Raw genomic sequence first — 22,696 nt, 5'->3', positions numbered from 1 at the left:
TGTATACATACATCTTGCAAAAGTTTTTCAGTCAGTAAAAATAAGTTCCAACAAACACAGGATCATGCAGTACTAATTTTGTAATTTAAAAAAATGTTCAAACTACATGTACTTGAGCTAATGTGTAAAAAGTAACAGTTCTCAAGTTATTCAGCCATTCAATCAGAAAGAGCTTCCACTTGAGGGAAACTTCGTTTTCTGATGGTTACCCCATAATTTAACATGAAAATGAAAAATAAAATCCCTGTGCTCATTTAATCACTCTATAATCTGTGAGTAGGGGTTCAAACATTGTCTGTCTTGCATGTCATAAATAGAATAATAACATTCTGTGTAAGAAAAGACTGAACATTATAAAAATCTGTTAAAATTTTATATTTGGAGTTTATAAAACAAAAATCAGTAAAAGCTGATGTTTTTTCTTTAAAAAATTATTGGTTAGGCTATGTATTTAAGGGACTGCGTGGTCAAGTAGTGGAGTTCTTGTAACCCTGTTTAATCCATAAGATGTCCATGTATCCACCAAGCTCTGATAGGTACCTGACTTGCATTAGGGAAAGTAAAAGCAGCGGAGGTTGCTGAAATAGGTGAACTCTACTTCACCTGACACAAAGACTGGAGGGCTCTTCACTGTTGTTTTCATGTGTATTAATTGTTGGCACCCACTGTTCTGTAACGTAGCAGTGAAAACCTTTTCAATAGTCCTTTCTTTTGAATTTTAAAAGCTATTTGAGGACAGCCGATAGCCAGACAAAGGCAGAAATGATTTTTTAAGATTTCACAATTTGTTACACAATTGTTAAGTTAAAATCTTGCATAGCATGTCACAGGTTTTCACCCTTTGTAAATGAAAATTAACTTCACTAGTTTGCAATAGTTTACATTAATAAATAATGAACAAATATATCTAAAAGAAAATTAACCAGAGAATTTTGTGTGATTGTTCAAAGTTATAAAGGTAAATTCTATCTGTATAATCAACAATTTTTAAATTTAGATATTTTGATAACAAAAAATAAAATATATTTGTAAGCATTGTGTACAACCATTTTGAATGATGGATCAACAAAGGGACAATATTATAATTATAGTCTAGAAGTTGCTCCTCCAGCCACTACAATGGTCTCCCCTGTCATAAATTTGGAATCATCAGAAACTAGAAAGGAAACAGCACCTGAACAGTCCTCAGGTTCACCAAGTCTGTAAAAAGATGGATATCATGCTTATTTCAATAACCTACATTAAGTTCAGGCATAACTACTCAATTACGTAGATGTAAAATTCATACTATACTTCTAGCTTTCCATTGTTTAAAGCAGCCATTTGTATAATCACCTATTAAACATGTCAATGAAATGTAAACATGTTTAGTACACATACCTGCCCATTGGAATATTGATTTCTGCCTGCATTTTTGCACTTTCGTTACTTGTTAGCTGTAATATGTGTATGGTTATAAATAAATTGATAAAAAAACTTCATAGCATCTTTATAACAAGCAGAATTGAACCAGTTACATAAACATTCATGTTTCTTTGACCAAGGCAAATAAAAGGATAATGAGGTCAGCACATGCCCAACAGTTTAACTTTCCCCAATGTTAGGTACCCATTAGAGCTGGGTAGATTGAGAGATCTGAACTTGAGACAGTCACAGGATTTATGGCCTGGCCATACTGCCCCTGAAACAAGTGAATTTTACTTCATCTGCCCCATTGATGATCATCATGGCTGAAATTGTAGCTTTACTGTTTTGACATTAATATTTACAGCAGCATGTTAGCAAATAGATTGAAACACTTAAAGCACTGAGCAAGAAACTAAAATAAAACTACTTACACCACTGTAACTGTAAGCAAGAAAATTGAACATAATTATTTACAGCACTATAAAATAAGCAAGAAAATTGAATAGAACTACTTACAGCACTACTGAACTTTGTTTTGATAATGCCTGGAGCCAAGCCATTTATTCTGATGTTCTGTTTAGCCAGTTCTGGAGATAAGGCTTTAACAATACCAAGTAGTGCTGTCTTTGTTATACTATACACACCAATCAGCTGATATTTATTAGGAACAGATATTTAAAGTTACACCAAGGATAACAGTGTAATTGATTTTTTTACACATTTAAAATCATAACTTTATTTTTATTTGAAAAAGTGGTGGGTATCTGTTATTTATATGCTAATACTTCAAGTTATTTATACATATTTTTCAAGATAATCATAAAGAAATATCAACTTACCTCAAAAGGGACATAACCAGCTATTGATGTAATTAGGACTATTGATCCAGATCTAAAATAGTATTTGTTTAGACATATCTTCACTTGATGAATTACTTATATTTATAATAAAAATAGTTCCAATTAAATATTCTAATTTACACATTATGAGTAAACTAGAAAGAAAAGAGTAAACATCCTAATTATAAAATGATATTTTTTAAAAACTATCATACATGTAAATTTTTATTTTTAACTTGATAAAATGTTAGAACCAGTTAAACTCAGACTGTGTTGGTGTATGTAACCAGACTTAGGCAGACTCACCCTCTTTTCACCATTTCAGGCACAGCTTCTTGACACAGCATAAAAGAGGACTTCACATTGATGTCAAACATCTAAGATAAATAAGGATCTTTACATTCTTGTTCTGTTTTTGTAAACTAAAAAGTAAACTTTCAAGCATAAAAGATAAAAAAAATTTATGAGTGTAACAAATACTGCTAATGTTAGTGAATAAATAAACTTTTGATATTCTGGTTTATGGCCTTTAGACAAAAGGTTTATTCACAGTCAAGTCCAAATTTGTCTATCTGTGTAATAATAACCAATGTACCTAAAGTAAACATTAAACTTATATAAATTTTAAAACATTGAAGTAAACCAGGTAAGTTTGTCAACTGATGTAAAAACCTAAAATTAAATGTAAACCAACTAACCTTGTCAAATGATTCTTCTGGTGTCTAGAGAAATATAAAATTTTAAAACAACATTATCATCCTAAATCAAAAATTTATTTGAAGCTTTGAAACATAAACTGTTTGTGATGTATATACATATTTTAAGAGATAACTCGTTAATCTAACAAGACACGAAATCAATAAAACTATTGTTCTGTATTCCACAAAATAAAGGCATCTGCATATAGTATGCTTTTTAATTTGTGTAAATGAAGATTTCATATGACATTAAAAAACCATTTTTAAAAAACAATATTCTTACCAGCAAAGTGGGTCCAAAATAGGTGCTAACAGCAGCATTTGATACAAGAATATCAATGCCACCATACTTGGAAACAGTCTAGACAAAGATTTATAATTAATCAGTCATTTAAAAAAAATTAAAACAATTCTTAAAATTCAGTTTATATTATTTAGTTTCCAACATGTTAAATAAGTCATAGAAACAATTTCTCCAAGGTAATAATTTTGTTCACTACATAAAATAAAACGACAAGCACATTACTTCTTTAAACAAACGCTGACGATCTTCCTTCTTTCCTACATGACACACCATTCCTTCCACATTAAGGTTTTCTTTTCTCAGAGCAGCAAGAGCCTTTTCAACATTTTGTTGTTTACGGCTGCTAATCATGACCTTGGCACCATCCTGACCAAGCCTTCGAGCAATAGCAAAACCAATTCTGCAAAGAGAGTCAGTAAATTAATATATAGCTTGTAGTGTTTATTAGATAATTTATATTTCTTATGCTCATCATTTTTCCAACATCATTAGACAATTTTTCCATATATATATATATATATATATATATATATATATATATATATATATATATATCTATATATATATATATATATATATATATATATATATATATATATATATATACACACACATGTATAGATAGATAAATACATAAAATATAGCTTGACGATTTCAACAATGTAAAACTGTTGATTAATGACACACTGCTATATATAGCCAACATTTTATTGTAAGACTGTTTTTTTTTTTTTTGAGGGGTTATAAAACACTCAGTAACATTCTCTGTTGATGTCATATTAAAGTTAATATTAATATGAATTTAAACGAAAAAATATTATTAATACCCTTCAGTTGAAGCTGTTACTATCGCAACTTTTCCTGCTAGCTTAGCCACTGCAGATGCCATTTAATAAGAATCTATATTTGATATCTATACTGCAAAAGATAAATTAAGACATAATAATAATTTAATATGTGACTATGGTAATGTGTATAGTTATATATAGTCTAAATACGAAACGTAATCTGTAAAAAATAAAAATAGACCAACTTAAAATATAAATAAACTTAGGTCTATGCCCTATTATACTTAATAGTGCCCAAATACTATATATTATATATATAGTTATATAGATCTATATATAGTGAAATAGAATAGATCTGAATAGTGAATAGATCTACTAATCTACTAAATATAATAATAATATGAAATAATTACTAATTAGGCCTACATAATTATTAATTAATTAGTATAATAATTAGACAAGACTAATAATTATTACATAATTAAGTTTATTAGTATATTATTAAGTATTAGTAAGACTCAGACTAGCAGTAACACTACAACTACAGAGAGAGTCTATAGTCTATAGTATCTATACGTCCTACACTGTCTTTAGTTGACTCAAGTTTACTGTACTCAACTGTGTTGATGTATGAGTGTCTGTAGTCTGTAATGTAGTACACTACAGACACTCTCATACAACATCATAAGTATAGAGTATAGTAGTATAGTATAGTATAGTATAGTAGTCTACTAGTAACTAGAGAGTAGAGTAGGGCCTACGCCCTACAGTACAGCCCTACCTACAGTATTACGTACATTAAGTGAACTAAAGAAAGATGCTGCTAAAGACAGTTCACGACTAGGATCTAGATCTCTAGATCTAAATAAAATATTTACGTAAGGTTTTACTATTCAAGTAGAGTAATTTTAGATCTAGAATTCTGGATTCTAGTAGATTTTGTTTTTTTTTACTCTGCGAAAAGGGTAAAAATTAAAAACCGAAGTGAAAGTAGACTTGTTGAACCTTGAACAGGTCAAAGTTCGGATTGCCACTTCATTTGTTTTGTTTCGCAACACTGCCACTTCTGTTTTTAAAAAAAATATCTTTAGTATCTATCTGTATATATAATTCTCTTCTGGGAGACGCTAGAAAACAAGCTGCAAGCGCGCTCCCTACCACCCCCACACCTACATGGTCTGGTGAGCTGTGGTTCACGCTAAATGTTTACAAGCAGAGCCGGTTTTAGTGACGACAGATAATTTAGTTTGAAACTATTTTAAACGTAGGGAGAGGGGGGGGGGGGGGGGACTAAGTGGAGTTTACTCCAACGGAGGGGGGGAGGGGGGGGGTAATCGTCCTTAACGAGGTACTTAAAGTGTTTTAAAGAAATATTTTCAGTGGCATCGTTGGTACTGTCGAATTCACAAATTATGAATTACTGAAAAGAAGAAAAAACAACAACTAAATAGAGGCGTATGATATGCCGCGGGTCGGCACGTACTACTGAAAACAAGTAGGTAACTAGCCTAGCGTACCCGTAATGTAGCCCAGCGCTAGCGCGTTGCCGTGATCTCAGAAGAAAAGAAATTCAAGGACATTCGATATGATTATATGATCACATTCAATTTTACCAAAACCAATGAGATCGATATATTTTTGATGCGTGACGTTATCTTCTGTCCATACCTAGGATTATCGTTGTTTTAGTTTCTCCTTCTTCTGTGTTCTTAATTTAGTTTATGGTGGAGGATTTAACAAGTCCAACTTCGTGTATGAACTTCGTGTATGAACTGGACTGTGGTCTCCAGCAGTTTCTTCCAGGCATCTCTTCCCCCAAAAGAAAGTCTACCCCCCCCCCCCCCCCCGAACGAGATAGAATTTATATAGTAAACACTAAACATACTTTTACTAGTGTCCGCCCCCCCCCCCCCTGGAGAAAAAAGTCTGAAGGAAACACTGGTCTCCAGATCCGCGGGTGCCCCTTACTGTTTTTCCTTTAGTGGGTTGTATAGTTATTCTAGTAATATTGCATTAAAAGAAAACATACCATATTTTGAAAAGCTCTAGAAGCAACGCTGACATATGAATAGTGCATCTAATTCTAGATCTCTATAATATACCGAAGAGGAAGGGAGGGTGGTGTCGAATTCACAAATTATGAATTACTGAAAAGTAGAAAAATAAAACAACTAAATTGAGGCGTATGCTACGACGTGGGTCGGCTCGTAATTGTAATTTACTAATTGAGGTCTCCAATAGTTGCGTAGCCTAGACTTATTCAACCTATATACAGTAAATAATGTTTTGGAAAAAATAGGCTACTCAGAAAGAAACCAGATCTTCAGTCAGTTATGAAATACCAAGCAGCCTTCTTCATCAAGGGGATATGAAGTTTATGGTGGAATCAATCAGCCAGTAAGAGATTTAAAAAAAGTCTAGTGACAATTTAAGCGCAATTTCCTTATTTTATCCATAACAATTTTTAATTTTTTGTAAATATCATCCTATAAATATAAACTCCTACACGATGCTCAGTTTAAATCATCCTAGGCCTACAAGTTTAAATGTTCTTAATTAATTTTTTGTGACCGAACGAAAGGATATTTTTGAAAACTTTCTTCGGCAATATTGGTCTAAATTATGGCAGGAATCGATTGGTAAATGTTTCAAGTCGCTATAATAAGTGGTCTGGTTGCCGAGATATGGAGCAAAAACTGCATTTGTTCGAGGTTTTTTGGCTTTTCCGGGAAATCCAGGAAGGAATTCCGGGAATGTGTTTGGCCCACAATCATCCTTGGAACTTGCTTAACATATTTGCTTTGGAACTAGTCCTCGATATTGCTTCGTTGAGGAGGAGATACGACTTAAAGGCTGCGGACACACATCCATCCATCCAGACATGACGAGTTATTAAACGCAATTTTTGCCAGTATGGAAATTGCGCTAAAAATCGTCACAAAAAGCCAGACCCCCCCCCCCCTAAAATGACGTCACACCTCAGCCTACAACCCCCCTCAAAATTACAGCTGAATTTTTCTTAAAACATCGATATTTTTCTAAAATCTTGTCTGAACTCTGTCAAAATAGAGTATTTTAATAAATTCCTATTGCAATTTATTAAAACAGTTTTCTAAAGCGCAAAAAAAAAAAAAAAAACCGTCTAAAATTCGTTTACTAACATTGCTTTTTTAAATGAAAAAGTGTGACGTCGCACCATCTGACCCCCCCCCCCTCCCCCTCATCACACAGCGTCACAAAAGTTACGGACCCCCCTCCCCCTATTATACTAGTGTGACGTCATTTATGGACGACCCCATAGTCGAGAAAATTGAGTCTGCAACAACATGACACCGTGAAGGGGTCACTATGAGGTCATAGTAGTCTAGATTTCAGTACGCCTGTTTAATACGTCATAGCATAAACTGTGATGTAACTTGTATTTCCCCCTACCCCCAGCCAAGCAGTAACAACTACGTACTTGGGGTCAGTGTTTCTTCCAGACTTTTTTCTCCGGGGGGGGGGGGGGGGCACTTGAAATTTTCGGGGGGGGGGCGGTAGACTTTCTTCGGGGGGGGGGGCGGACACTGTTAAAAGTATATATTTTCTATATAAATTATATAAATTTCATTTCGTTCGGGGGGGGGGGGGGGGCGATAAAATGTTTCAGGGGAGATGCCTGGAAGAAACCCTGCTTGTTGGGGTCACGGTGAGTTCACACAAGTGACAGTAGTTTCAAAGAGGGTTTGTCTAGCCCTAATCGTCAGCAATAGCAAAGATTTCTAATACTGTTTAGCAGTGTTTCACGGAAATGGGAATAAAAATACAGATAGATTAATTATACCTAAACTACCACTCATACATCTCCCCCATAATTTTTTGTTATGACTGACTGCCTGTTTACTCAGACAAATGTAACGAAAAATAGCGGGTAAACTCGAGGTCTAACATTGCTGAGTGCAATCGTTCTTTCAGAAATGTCGTAACACATTCACACGGTCAGCCAGCAAACAAAATACCTCTTCCCCCCTCCCCTCCCAGTGATGTAGTAACTGAGCAATCGGGTTTATTCTGTGATCCATCAAAAAAACGTCACAACGTAGTGTATGACGGTAGCGCTTGAACAAAAATTGGAGTAAATTCACTAAAGAATAGCCTTTTTGTTAGTTGGAAAATATGGACTTCGTGGTCAAGTTTTGTTTCTAAAACTAGATTCCAGACTTATTAAAACTCCGGCCCAAAAAATAGCGATTTCCCAGACTTTTTAAAGTCTGAAATTCACCTTTTCCCCTTTCCAGACTCCGTAGTAACCCTGTTTGTAAAATTAAAAAACAAAGCAGTTTTGAAGGTAAACATGTCATTTGTATAGGTCAGGACCCTTCATATGGGAGCTATTGGCAAGAGCTTTCAAAACATTTCAGTACACCATGTCAAATCATTGTGGAATGTTCATTCAACTATACTGTTCTATAATCAAATCTGTTAGTAAATCAGGTTGATTAACTTTTAACAAGTTACTTGGGTAAAACACTTCATAGCATCTGATAGGTTTTACAATGGGGTCAAAGAATTCTGATTTGATGTAATTATAAGCAGCCATAAGCCCTGTTACTTGTACAGTTGTAGTCAAAGAAAAATGTGCATTCCTAAAAATCCTTTTTACTTTTAATTGTTGAATTTGTCTGATTTCATGCTAAAAAAAAAAATTGTATTTTTGTAGTAAAATGTGCTTAACTTCCCCTTACAGAAAATTGTGCAGTTGTTTCCAAACTTGCCATCATTCTTTTGTTTTAACTAATCAGCATGAACACAGAAATAAACTGACAACAGATTTTCAGATCAGAATATTTATTTAAAAATAAATCATTGTCTTGTCTATACTAGTATAGAAAGTGCTGTTCACTCATCCAATGTCTCAGGTGACAGCAGACGAGTTTGTTCAATATTTTGTGTTATCACAGGCGCCTGCTGCAAGGTGCTGTCATGGAGGAGAACTCCAAATTCCATTCCTCCAGACAACACTAAGGGGGTTTCTTCCACTTCATCCTGGTGACTTTCAGCATGGCCCAAAGCTTCGGTTAAATTAGCAAATGCTGCCTGACAAGCTCCACACTTGTAGCTTGTCTCTTCTTCCTCTCCACCAGCCTCACCTTTGACCTGAGCTAGGTCTTCTGGGGTTGTTTTGGGTATTTCAACATTTTCCTGAATACAAGATGCGTCGATTTGAACAGGTGGTTGCTTTTCAATAACCGGCTCTGTGGCTTTACTAGCAGCTAGTAAATTAGAAATCACATGACTTTCCAAATGTTTAACCATGACATGTCTATGATGGGTCTGAAGGCCGCAAGCTCCACATACAAAAACAGCTTGTTCTCTGTGGGTCATTGTATGAATCTGCAGGGAGGTAACACTCTCAAAGAATTCAAAACACTCGCCGCAGTAGCACAAGCCTACTTTATTGTTGTTGATTTCATCTTGTGTGTGGGAGTCTATATGTTTAAGTAGCTGGTTTCTCACACGAAAAGTTTCCCCACACGTCCCACAGCCCAGAGGTTTTGGGGCTCTATGGAAAGTACTCATGTGAGTCTCCACTGCTTTACGAGAGGTGAATTCCTCACAACAAACTCCACACATATAGCCTGAGTCACCCAGCACATGAACTTCTTCTATGTGTGCCCTCAGTGATCTGGTTTTTTTCACGTCAAACTGCATGCCACAAAAATGGCAAGCTAACTGACTAATGAGCCCTGCTCTTTCATTGGCTGTTACCATAGCAATTTCAGCAGGAGTCAAATCTGCTTCTTCTAAATCTTCAATCACAGCTGCCATGTTTTGCTTCTTACACAATTTTTTAAATCTGAAAAATTAAAAATAAATGAATTAATATATTTACTTTTAAGTAATTTAAAAAGCCATACCATATCCTTACGACTATAGTATTGTACTAATTATAAATAATCATACTTCAGCCAGATCCCCATCAGTAAAAGTAAAGACTGATGTATTTTTAAAAATTAGCAATACTAGCTACTCATCAGTGGGCATGCCTCATTGTAAAGAACCAAATTATTTTACATTTGTGGGACAGTAATGCCGGGTGACAGAGAGTATGAATGCCAACGATTAAGCCTTGGATTAGGATCTAGGGCTCAAGTTTGTAAAATCTCCTTAAACCAATCCACCCAGCCCTGATTGTTGCCTGACTATGGATAGGGAAAGTAGAGGAAGCTGGGCATTGAACTTACCACACTCTGTCATATTTTATGCTCGCCACATAGTTTGGAAAATAAAAACATACACATATTTGAATTAACAACTACCTAAATAAACCACATATTTTCGTATTACAAATTAAAATATTAATAGAAAATACGGATATTTAGAATCCACACTTTGAATCCCGGACAGATCGTCCCCCCAGCGTGGTCATAAACAATTCCATCTCAATATAATTTTTGTTTTTGAAAACCATGGTCTTTTTAAAGATATTATTAAATAATAAATATTAACTGAGCAGGGTCAACATTACTAGGAATAGAAATCTGGCGTTCCAGATTCTGAGCAACACAAGTTTAAAGTCAGGCTAATATTATAAATAATAAATGACTTCTATAACTAAGTGTTTGCAAGAACAAAGCAGATCTAATCTATGATTATTCATTCACGATTCCCGTCTAGTGAATGCAGGTCTATGGAATCTGATAAATGTTTAAAGAACTGCAAATTAATTAAAATAAAAAATTTACAAGTAGTAAAAACACTAAATAAAAGACATTTAGTCAATTTTCTTTAGTAAAAGTAACACAACTGTTGATCACACTATCCCTGGCCTTTATATGCCCAGGTCATACAAAACATGTGATGTCTAATTTACTCACCCTAATAAATGGACCTTCATGTTTAAAAAGGGAACTCCACTCTTAAAAGAGTTCAGTTAGGGCCTATAGATTTATAATAATTTATATAGATCATGTGTTTTTGTGTATCCTAAAGTAATTAAAGTAAATTATAAAAAAACCTGACTGTTTTTAATATTTTAGCTAACTAAATAATTTTTTTTTGAAAAGCCATGGACATGGTTGTTTTTATTTTTTCATTATGGCATATATAATATATTTAAATATATATATAGTATTATATAATATATAGTATATAGGCTAACTTGACTATGCCATCTGCCTTAAAAGTTTTGAGTACACATGTCATTACTTCATTACTTCAAGAGGGGATCACAGAAGATAGATTTTACAGAGACCATGCATAATAATACATTTTAAATTTTAAAAAAAGGCATAATTTCTCCACTCCTAGAGTCTAGTCTAGACTAGAATCTAAGATTCTAAATTCTAAGTCTAAAGTCTAAGAATAGATCTTGTTTACTTGTTTAGATCAGAATCAGATCAAAGTTCAAAGAGAATCACACTCTAACGTCTAACTCTAATTGCTTTATATTATATTGCTAATGTTTGGTACTAGATCTAGATCCAATATTACTAAATATAGCTCTAGACTACTTAGAAATAGATCTAGATTCTATATCTAAATCTACCTGTTGACAACTCTGTACTGAACGATCCATGATTTAATCTATTTTTATTTTTTAATGAAATGGTTTCTTCTTTGTTTACTTTCCGCCGGATATGACCTTAAAATATACCTTATGCCAGGCAGGTGCTGCGGCACAGCTGCCACTTCGTAACCAAACAAAAGGATAACGTATTCCACCCAAACAAGGAAGGCTACACGAGCAATGCTTTGTCCTGATCTAAAATTGATCTTGAGTTGGCGTGTGTAAGGTTATTTTGCCGTTATAGTTCATTCGGTGAAGAAGCGTGTCGTTGTATGTTGATTGTTGACTTCACTTTCATTCTGTCGTCGTTGGTCTTTCCGTGTTCAGTGTTCTTATTTTATATTTTTTAATAGACACAACGATCTCTAGTCTCTTAGATCTCGGGTCTAGTGAAGTGACACTTGCTGCATGACTAGTGGAAACCTATTTACTATTTTTAAATCTAGACCTAGAGTGATATCTAGATTCTTAGTATTCTTAGTATTCTAGATTTAGATCTATGTCATATAGATCTATGACATATGAACACAAAACAAGTGTCTCAAAATTTAATATTATTGTTACTTGTTACTGCTACAAAAGATTAGTGCAGAATCAGATAAGCTTATTGTGAATAATTCAATATTGAATATATTGATCATAGTTTATTAGATCTAAGAGTGCTAAGACTCTAAGTTAGTTGATCTGATTGTTTCATATAATTAAAGTAGAAATTGTTCCTAAAAATTAGTAAGTCATTGTGTATTTTATTAAGAATTTAAAATATTTTTATTTGGAATGCCTAAGCCTTAGTTAATAATAGTTAGGGGTATACAGTATACACTATAATAAGTATAATTATAATAGGCCTACTTATAATTTAATATAAAGTAAAGTGATAGAAGTAGAGTAGAGGTCTTAAATATTTTTGGCAATTTTATAATTTATGCCTACTAACACTAATAATACTATTGAGTATTGGCTATTGGTAGACCTACAACTTACAAGTATAGCCACCTTCATGTTATATTTGTCATTCATTCATTAAGAGTAAGATAGGCCTAAAAACTATTGTTTATTTATTCATAAATTTAGTCGTTAGGCTTTGCTTTAATTATTAGCTACTTAAATAGTTTAGCTTGTTGTTTTTATTATGTTATTATACAACTCAAATGTACCCAAATTAACAATTTAATTATCATTTGATTGTAACATCTAGGCCTAACATCTAGGCCTATCATCTTTATTAAAAACAAATAATTTTGAAAACTTTGTAAAAAATATTTAGCCAGATAGGCATAGTTAAATTAGTTGATAAAGGCAAATACACATTTCATTATAGCAATATAGTCCTCCTTATTTTTTTAAAACTAATACCGTAATAAACAGCCTACATGTTTTTATATTAATGTTGCTTTGGTTTAAATGTATTATGAATTACTCAAGAAGTTATATTTTCCCCCCTAACAGAATAAAAGGCTATTTATGATGAACACTACATTGGCACTGCATACTGGGATAGAAAACAATGTGCGCTTTGAGTCAACAGATCATGGTAAATCTGTGCTTGCTGGCCTACAACACTTGAGAGAGATGCAACAGCTGTTTGATGTTATACTTGTTGCTGAAAGCAGAGAGTTTCCAGCTCACAGAGTAGTTCTTGCATCTTGTAGTGATTATTTTAGGTAAGAATTCAAAGTCAACACTTAAAGGGCTTCTACTTAATGAACTTACTTCTACTGTGATGTACCTATACAATATATATTCTTACTTTCTTTATACAAATCAAAAGACTTTCTTTGTTGTATTATTTACTAACATCCACTATTGATTGGACAGGGCAATGTTTACAGATGGTTTGAGAGAGTGTAAGGAATCTCGTGTCAATCTCAATGGTCTTACTGCATCAAGCATAGCAAATCTCATTGACTTTGCTTACAATTCTACTATCAATATAGACTCTGGTGAGTGGTTTCATTATAAACCTTTCTCTTTGAGATTTTAAATTATGCATTGTGATAGTTAAAATAATTAGCCGTTTTAAATTAAATTCATTTTTTTTTCTGACAGATAATGTGCTAGATGTGTTGTCTGGAGCTACTCATGTGCAAATACTGCCAGTCATCAACGCATGTGAAAATTATTTAAAAGACCACCTTAGCATTGAGAATTGTGTGAACACAGCCAATGTTGCCGAACTCTTCTCACTGCAGCATCTGCAGCAACATGTTTTCAACTTTGTCTGCCGCAACTGGGCAACTTTTTCAATGTGTGGAGACTTCCATCATCTCACGCCAGAATTTTTGGTGGCTGTTTTATCATCAGGTTACCCTGTCAACTGTAAAGAAATAGATGTCCTGATGTCCATTCTAAGCTGGTTTTCTTACATCCCTGCTGAAAGGAAAGCACACATTGTAGACGTTTTGCAGTGCATTGTGTTTGAAAATATTTCTGCTACAGAATTTTCTATTGTTCTGGGCACAAAAGAATGGTTTGAGTTGACTGACGTGTGTCCCAAGTTATTTGAGTATTTTCCAACTTTAGCCAGACTGTGCACTGACAATGTGGATCTAGCATCATATGAGGACACTATCATCAGTGTGACAAACTACAGCCCGCGGGTCAAGTCTAAAGTTTCAGTCACAAGAATAGAGTTAAAATCACCACCATGCAAGATGGTGAGAAAGCGTAAAATTCCGGGTTTGGTCAATTCTAGAGGCTTCCACTCAACCATAATTGTAGCGGGCGGGTTTCGCAAGGAGTCAGGCATGACAAACAATGTCATGTATCTGGACAGGAACACCTCCTCCCTGCGTCACCTGACCAAGATCCCCCATCTGGACCAGATCAACTTTGGCATGACTGTTTTCCAAAATCAGCTTTACATTGTTGGTGGCTGCTTCAATGATCACATGCAAGAGATTGCTCACCCTTTTGGTTTTCGCTACTCACCTACGCTGGATGAGTGGATCAGTATAGCCCCAATGCATCAGGAGAGATGCCGTTTTCTTCTCTGTGCCACTGAAGACAGAGTGTATGCCATCGGGGGAGACCCGTATGCTTCTGATGTCGGCCCAGAAGATGTGTCCCCGTGTGAGGTGTACAACCATAAGACCAACACCTGGAAACAGATTAGCCCTCTCCCTGGCAACCGGTCACAGCTGGCCGGCACCAGCCTGGGGAAGTTGATGCTCATTTCTGGAGGAATTCAGGAAAATGAGGAAAAGGTCTTTCAAGATTTCTACCAGTACGAGCCTCGCTCGAATACATGGATCAGAAAAGCTGACCTGCTGACCCCACGAGCTGACCATGCCATGTTTGTCTGGGGTGGGAAGGTGTATGTCATTGGAGGCTGGCACCTTGACCCTCTGACCAATCGCAGGATAATGGCAACAAGTATAGACTGTTATGATTTCCATACCAATTGCTGGGAAGTGATTGCATCCTTGAACAGAGTACGTACATATGGTACTTACACTTTAGATGGTGACTGTATTTATGCCATAGGAGGCTGGTGTGATGGAGATCACTCACAGAAGTGGCGGTGTATTGACGCATTTGATTTGAGATTCCAGACTTGGGTCCAGGAGAGGGAGCAGAGTGTGGCCCTGTGGGAACATGGAGCCTGTTCCATTTATTTACCCAAGTTTGTTCCTTCCTCTTGACACTAGTTACAGTCAGTCAAATGTTGTTTACAATTTTAATGCTTCTTCTCAGATAAGTTATTTATTTTTTAATTTAAACTATGTAAACTAAGAAATCACAGTTGCATTTATTTTTTTCTTCATTTATTTTTTGCAATTTTTATTGGTTGTTATTTGCCTTAATATGATTTTTTAGATATTTTAAGTTATTTTTGATAATGATTATAGTTAATAAAAACAAAGCCAGTTTCATCCATTTTTGTTTTGATGTAGGGTTGCCCCTGTTTTGCCCTGTCTCAGACTTGTAGTATATGAGTTATGAAACATGTTTAGGACAGTATTGGCTCTGAGAATGTTTGTACTGTATACAAAATAAAATTGTTCACAATTACTTTAAGGATACTAACTAACTTATACCTAATAAATCCTGTATTCTGCTCAATATTAAAAATAATAGACATTAGGTTCTGATTTTAAATTTTAATGATTTTTAGTCTTGATTTAATAATTAATTCTGTAAAATTTATTTGCTTTATTTAAAGCCTGAATAATTTATTAAAGTGGCCAAAATGAGTGTATCTTGTTTACATTTTGATTCAGTTGTCAATGTTTTATTTTGATTATTTAATCTATTTGTGCCATCTCATTTATTATGTAATTATTTTTTCTCATATGTATGCTTTAAGTTTATAGAAAGTTAAGTTCATGAACATGGGGAATTGTTTCATCCCTAAGTTGTGAAATTCATAATATTCATAAACCATTATATGATCATTTGCTAATATCATTAACATTATTCACAATATGGATGTTAAAAGTATAAAAAATAAATAAATATTTGATACTTCTTTAATTTATTAAATTGAATGCCAACAATTTACTTTGGTTTTAAAGTTCCATCCATCATCTGTAAGAGTGCATCAGTCACCAGTTATTTACTCATGAATATTATTAGTTTTTTTTTTTACTTCTAATCCGATCCAATATTTAATTCAACATGATACAGTCACTATATTTATTTGTGTGTATTTATTTTTTTTTTTACACATGGCTATAAAATATTAATATTATAATTATATATCAGTAGAAAATTCTTGAAATATTTATTTTAGTTGTAAAAGTTAACATACAAACTTGATTTGTCTACCAATGTTTGAGTCGATGTAATACAGGTTATAGGTCATTGAGGTCAGCACCTGTACTATTTTCAACAAGTGAGACCTTTTGCTTACAAGTGTTGAATATGCATTTATTATTTATTGATTCTATATTGAACTGATTTATCTCCTACTGTTATTTCCCCTCCTTGTATTCCCTCCCATTTCTATCACTGTTACCTGGAATCTCACCCGTTTCAAACAAAAAAATATTTCATCTCATTGATTCTTTATCAGGCTTATTGTGTTCCCTGATATTTTTATCCATAAGCAACATTGGAAATCTACATTCCACTGCTTCATATGATGTACATATTTCAAAAATAAACATAACCTTGAAATAAAATATGCAAATAAACAAACAAAAATGTCTGACTAGTCGCATAATAAAGGCTTGTTTTGTTCAGCCACTTTATACACAATGTTATGGCATTATTTGCCATCCCAGCCAACTTTTGGCTTGGGTTTTTCTGCTTGAAAATACTCCTGTAAAACTATATGTACAGCTGTTAGGAATTCCCAATCTACATTCTTGTCTCAGATTTTCACTCCAGTTAAAAAGTATTTTTTTTTTTTACTCTGATCTGTGCTGAAAGATACACAGTTAATTCCAACATTGATGAAACCACGTGATTGACTAAAATGTTGATTGAATAAAGTCACTGAAATAAATACAAGTTGCTTGTTTATTTCTTCCCTCAGAGTGAGTAGTTTGTAGTGTTGATCATTCTGTGAGAGATGACCGCCATTGTAGAGTGTGTTGGGGGGGGGGTGTCTAACTTGTGATGTTGTGGTGGGGGGGGGGGGGGTCTAACTTCTGATGTTGTGGTGGGTGACACACTGAAGATATTTTACTAGGTCACAGGTTCCCAGCTTTTTTTAAGGGGGGGGGTCTAACTTCTGATGTTGTGGTGGGAGGGGGGGGGGGTCTAACTTGTGGTGGTGGGGGGGGGGTCTAACTTGTGATGGATTTTATAAGATCACAGGTGCCTAGCTTTTTTGGAGTGGCAACATGGAAAAACTAAGTGACCTCTGACCCCTGTACAATTGAAATAGGTATTAAGCCCATTTTGCTGTTCTAATATATCTGAGAGTGTTGAGAGCCCCCAAATTCCTTTTTTTTTTAAATTTAATATAGATCTACCATTCTCAATAATGTATTCATCTTTTCCAAAATAGTAACTCGTTTTTTATACTCGGCTACGATCTAATGAAGGCAAGCAACTGAGAACGCGAACTTACACGCCCCCTGGCTTAACCAACATGAAAACCATGGTGAGCCCTTGATATCATTCACCGCCTGCTCTTCAAAGTTTAACAATTAGATTCTATGTAATATATGCCATTTTATCTGCACTCCAACGTCTGATATAGGCCTACGCGGCTGAATAATATCACTAGGCAGAAATATCCGTTGCATCTTCCTAACTAAGTTCAATGGAATCGCCACTAGTTTCATGATCTTTAACTTGATGAGTTTAACTTAGTTTCATGGGATTTTTACAACCGGGATTTTTTTTTCGTGACAATTTTCAATGCGACCTTATTTGAAACTTCAAAACTACTGTATTCTCTTGCTGAAAAATTCTTGTTCTATCAAGTCAAAGAAATGTGCATCTGGTTTTATGCCGACAAGAGAACTTGAAATACTTTTGAGTGTATTCTGTAAACTTTTACACATGACTAAGAACAATTTTGCACAATACGCACTAATCAAGTTAGTAGCCTAGAGTGGAATTATTTTTCTTGCTTATAAGTTGGCGACCCGACAAAAAAACCCATGTGACCCACATGTTAGGAACCCATGTTCTAGATGGGTTATCTGGCTGTAGATGGGTGGGTTACATGTGGGTTTAACTGTTAGGGTTAACTGTGGATTAACTGGCTGTATATTATGTGTGGGTTAAATGTGTGGCCGTGTGGGTTAACTGTGTGGGTTAATTGATTGTGTATCATGTGTGGGATGACTTGCTGTATATGTGCGTGTTAATTGGCTGTAGTAAGGGGTCATCCATAAATGACGTCACGCTTTTTTGGACCATTTTTACCTCCCCCTCCCCTCCTTCACACGTCGTCACAAAAAGCCAGACCCCCCCCCCCCAAAAAAAAATGACGTCACACCTCAGCCTACAACCCCCTTCAAAACTGCAGTTAAATTTTTTTTAAACAGCTATATTTTTCCAAATTCTTGTCTGAACTCTGTCAAAATATAGTATTTTAATCAATTGTTATTACAATTTATTAAAACAGTTTTCTAAAACGCAAAATAACGTCTAAAATTCGTTTTCTAGCATTGCTTTTTTATAATGCAAAAGTGTGACGTCGCACCATCTGAATCCCCCCCCCCTTTCCCCCTCATCACACACCGTCACAAAATTATAGACCCCCCCCTCCTTCCCCCCTACGAGTGTAACGTCATTTATGGACGACCCCTAAAAAGAGATGTGGACAAGTTTACCAGATAAGTAAACCATTTTTATTAGGACAACTTTTATTTCACATTTAATTTTGAAAAATTTTGAAAATTCAAATGGCTATTAGAAAAATCTACTTTCTGTGTATAAAAAAAAAGCAAAATATCTTTCGTTTCGGTAAAATAAAACACCTATCGCCCCCAGTAACACTTCCACTACGTATCACTCTTCAGGCCTGAGGTAAAATAAGTTTATTGATGTCTTTGTGCTGGCGTCTGCTCTAGCCACCAACACATGTTGCATGGGCAACAGTTCTCCCTCTTTGTTTAGGCTGCCACACGACGCGCTAAACATCTGCTCCTCTCCACCCCACCCACCCCTCCCCAAACCCTTGTAATAAACGTCCCAGCACAATGGCGGTTACCAACCTGTGGTACTCGTGCCCCCGAGGATTACCATTTAGGGAAACGGATCGACAAGGGCACACAAGCGGGGCAGGGCCGGGATCCTTGTTAGAAGCGATAAGGGACGTAACCCTATCACTGTACCAAAAACTGAAGTGGGCAAGGATTGGAAAGCTTACCATTTCTATAGCTTAGACCAGGTCCCAGAAGTGGCACAGATCTCTTTGTGTCTGTGTTGGTTCGAGCTCAAGTGAAAGCAGGCCACGTGGAATCTATATAGGCCTAATACGCGCGCGCAAAACACACACACATACACACGCTATATATATATATATATATATATATATATATATATATATATATATATATATATATATATATATATATATATATATATCATAGGCGTAAAATATGTAAACTAGGGGATATTGGGACGCATTTGATGATTTATTTGGAGAAATCACCGATTGTAGGAAAAAAGTCACAGGAAAAAAAGTCACAGGAAAAAAAGTCACAAATATATATTTGCATGGAATTTGTTAATACTTTTATGAATTATAAATTCAGTGAGTGCAAATTAGTTTAGGATTAATGTAATGTAATGTATAGTGTGTTTATACATGATAATTGTTACAATTCATCTAAAAATATTTAGTATAAATTATGTAGATTGTAATTATGTTAAACATAATATTAATAACATTTAAAAGAATATCACAACGTCCTCGGTTTTCATCGTGTTTTTTTTTAAAATACATTAAATTACCGTGAAATGGTAAGTTCACCTGACTTGCTGCCCTCAGCTCATCGCAACAATAGTTTGACTAGTTCAACCACCTTTATCACGCTCATTACATAACAAAGCATAGTATCAAAACAGAAAGCCGACAAGGTACAAAGGCTGTCATTGACACAAAACGTCAACAACACACAATATGTTCGGACAAGGCTGAGTGAGGAGAGGTCGACCAGAGAATAGTCTATGGCAAAACAAATGCAAAACACAATGATGTGCCTAAATTTCTTTTATAATTAACTTTTCTACCGGGTATTTAATCAAATATGTAACAAAAGTTGAGATTGATGTGTAAATTATCTTAGAGTGTTTTTTTTACTTACAACTGTTATAAACCATAATGCTTTTAACGTCTATAAATAATTTATGCTATCAAAAAATACAACCCACAACAATAAGCATACCAAATATTATAATTTTCAACAAATAAATCAAAATATTTCTGAAAAAATTTTTGTGACTTTTTTTCTGTGACTTTATTTTTGTGACTTTTTTCCGATAAAAATTGTCCATTGTGAATTTTTTTCTGTGACTTTCTTTCCTAGCAAAAACTGTGACTTTTTACTTTCTCGTATATACGAAGTATAGAGAAAGTCTTGTAATCGTGCAAAAAAAAAAAAATCGAGATTTTTACAAATCTCGACGTTTTACACCTCACTGATACGGAAAAACATAATTATGCAATCTTGTCCGTATGTCTGTGTGTCTGTCTGTGTGTCTGTCTGTGTGTCTGTCTGTCTGTCCGTGTGTAAACACGATAACTTGAGTACCGTTACAGCTAGGTTGATGAAATTTCATATATAAGTATTTTATCAAAATCGTAGATCCGTATCAACTTTTGAGCGATTTCCGATAACCGGAAGTGGTACTTTTCCTACTTTGAATTTTTCAAAAGCCTATAACTTGAGTACTATTTTAGATAGATAAATGAAATTTCACATGTAAGTAAAAGATCTAATTTTCTACCTTCTGTTAAATTTTGAGTAATTTCCGTTGTCCGAAAGTAGTAATTTACGCTACTTCCGATTTCTCAAAAAAACTAATGTAAATTTTTAAAGTACTAATAATATTGCGCACTATTATGCACTTTTTATTTGGCGTTCACTTGGTGTGCACTTCTTTTGTCTACGAGATTTTATTCTATTTTAAAAACTTTAAGTATTTAAAATTGATTAAAAATCATATCTATAGCCCGAGTTCCCATCCCCTGTTGTTTTATATAAGAATATTCGAGAAAGTTTAGGCGAGATCACTCCCGGTTTATTTTTCTGTGTTTTTTTTCCTGTGGCTTTTTTTTCCGTTCACCGAAATGACTATCCGTCCCTAAATTTTGATTCGCTAAGTAAATGTTGTAAATGTTGGTCTGGTGGTGTTAGGTTAGGAAAGTTTGTGTTAAAATAAGCATTTACAACGTTAGGATTAGAAGTTGTATTACGTTTCGAATTTGATTTTTATTGTAAAAGAACTGACGTGAATAATTCTAAGTGATGTATTTAATGTATTCTTCCATTTTAAGGCGCAGACACGTGAAGCATTACAACAGAGATTTCATCACTATAACAGTACTGTAACACAGTGTTTTAATTCACTCTTGGTGCTAAACGCTGCGAGAGTATCGCACCCAACCACCTACCATACCCCACTCCACAATACCCCCCCCCCCCCCCCCCCACAATGTTGTAAGTCCCACCTATACGCCATTAGATTGTCACATGGACCTTTCCTGACGCCGAACAACGCCGTGGGTGGAGCACGCAGGGTGACGGTGGGGGGTGGGGGGGTGGGTGAAGGAGAGGTGGGGCGCCGCCCTTCCAGCAGCAGGTGTTGGAGCTAGGGGAGGGGAGGACCTGTCTGATAAAAAGTGACCGAACCTATCAAATCAGACGACCGAACCAATCAAATCAGACGTCAGGGAACTCTTTAGTGATAGAAGTAAAAAAAATAATTTTATAATTAAAAAAACAACTTGATCACGCCAAAATGTACAGCTGTCTCTGTGCCATATATTTGTTTCTATTTGTTTCATGAATTGCGTGCAGACGTCTAGAAGTTTCTAACCATTTTGTATGTTTACCTGTGAATGTTATGTACATGCTTTAAGCAGAAGGTTGCGTGAAACTGGGGAAATATAAAATCACATTTTATTAGACTAACCTCCATTATGTGGTAACCTAAGTTGTTTGCGTCGTGGTGGGGTAGAGAGGGGTGGGTGGCTTGTGGAGAGAGGGTGGGGGGGGGGGGGGCGGTAGTTGTTGATGGGACTAGCGATGGGGTGGGTGGTGAGGCTGACTGGTAGGATACATGGGGGGAGGGGGGGGGGGAGCGTGGCGGGGCAGATGTTTAGCCCATTGTTGCCCATCAGTACCAACGCTTACCACAGGACGCGTAACATTGTAATCTATTGAGCAATTCATTGTTACCCCCAAGCACGCCACCCCTAGGCCCCCGCTATCATTTCCACGCCCCAATAAAAAAAAAAAAAAAGATTGTATGAACTATCTTTAGAAGATAATGCTTTATTTAAATCAAAGATGGCAAGAACATTTTTAATTTTAAAAAATTCGAAAAAATTATTGTATGAAAAAAATCTAAATCTAGTGATAATTTACTTTTAGTAAACATTTATCGATTAATGTGAAAGAATTACGGACTGTCTATGCCAGTATGCCACTTGTTTAGATTCAACAATGTAGCGTTGGCCTATTCTGTTTGAATGA

At 35.0% G+C, this 22,696-nt stretch overlaps 3 protein-coding genes across 11 annotated transcripts; 1 reads left to right on the top strand and 2 right to left on the bottom strand.

Annotated features, from left to right (window-relative positions):
- Positions 1–65: 65 nt before the first annotated feature.
- On the bottom strand, positions 66–5,010 carry LOC131936077 (dehydrogenase/reductase SDR family member 4). 2 transcript variants are annotated; one of them, XM_059292932.1, is made up of 10 exons: positions 4,915–5,010; positions 4,076–4,166; positions 3,471–3,648; positions 3,228–3,305; positions 2,945–2,968; positions 2,553–2,623; positions 2,247–2,298; positions 1,924–2,058; positions 1,381–1,436; positions 66–1,200 (listed from the first exon to the last, which is right to left on the bottom strand). In XM_059292932.1, exons 2-10 carry the CDS (start codon positions 4,135–4,137, stop codon positions 1,086–1,088), a joined length of 771 nt encoding a protein of 256 aa, XP_059148915.1. In that variant the 5' UTR covers positions 4,138–4,166; positions 4,915–5,010; the 3' UTR covers positions 66–1,085. The 2 variants fall into 2 exon arrangements, with proteins under 2 accessions (XP_059148915.1, XP_059148916.1); XM_059292933.1 differs by lacking the exon at positions 4,915–5,010 and adding an exon at positions 4,834–4,852.
- Positions 5,011–8,889: 3,879 nt separating this feature from the next.
- On the bottom strand, positions 8,890–11,800 carry LOC131936059 (zinc finger protein 133). Of its 4 annotated transcripts, none has more exons than XM_059292906.1 (2): positions 11,673–11,800; positions 8,890–9,872 (listed from the first exon to the last, which is right to left on the bottom strand). In XM_059292906.1, the coding sequence occupies exon 2, from the start codon at positions 9,842–9,844 to the stop codon at positions 8,915–8,917; it is 930 nt and encodes a 309-aa protein (XP_059148889.1). In that variant the 5' UTR covers positions 9,845–9,872; positions 11,673–11,800; the 3' UTR covers positions 8,890–8,914. The 4 variants fall into 4 exon arrangements, with proteins under 4 accessions (XP_059148889.1, XP_059148887.1, XP_059148886.1 ...); XM_059292904.1 differs by having other exon boundaries at positions 11,565–11,694; XM_059292903.1 differs by lacking the exon at positions 11,673–11,800 and adding an exon at positions 10,894–10,918.
- On the top strand, positions 11,689–17,028 carry LOC131936053 (kelch-like protein 9). Of its 5 annotated transcripts, none has more exons than XM_059292886.1 (4): positions 11,689–11,806; positions 13,035–13,249; positions 13,404–13,528; positions 13,635–17,028. In XM_059292886.1, the coding sequence occupies exons 2-4, from the start codon at positions 13,050–13,052 to the stop codon at positions 15,227–15,229; spliced, it is 1,920 nt and encodes a 639-aa protein (XP_059148869.1). In that variant the 5' UTR covers positions 11,689–11,806; positions 13,035–13,049; the 3' UTR covers positions 15,230–17,028. The 5 variants fall into 5 exon arrangements, with proteins under 5 accessions (XP_059148869.1, XP_059148873.1, XP_059148870.1 ...); XM_059292890.1 differs by having other exon boundaries at positions 11,690–11,802; XM_059292887.1 differs by having other exon boundaries at positions 11,696–11,811.
- The last annotated feature ends 5,668 nt before the right edge of the window (positions 17,029–22,696 follow it).

This window comes from Physella acuta, unplaced genomic scaffold, assembly GCF_028476545.2.
Source record: "Physella acuta isolate Inbredline_101_S28 unplaced genomic scaffold, ASM2847654v3 ptg000166l, whole genome shotgun sequence".
Lineage (NCBI taxonomy): Eukaryota > Metazoa > Mollusca > Gastropoda > Physidae > Physella > Physella acuta.
The sequence above is the reverse complement of the archived record's forward strand: the minus strand, read 5'-3'. Positions and strand labels throughout refer to the sequence as shown.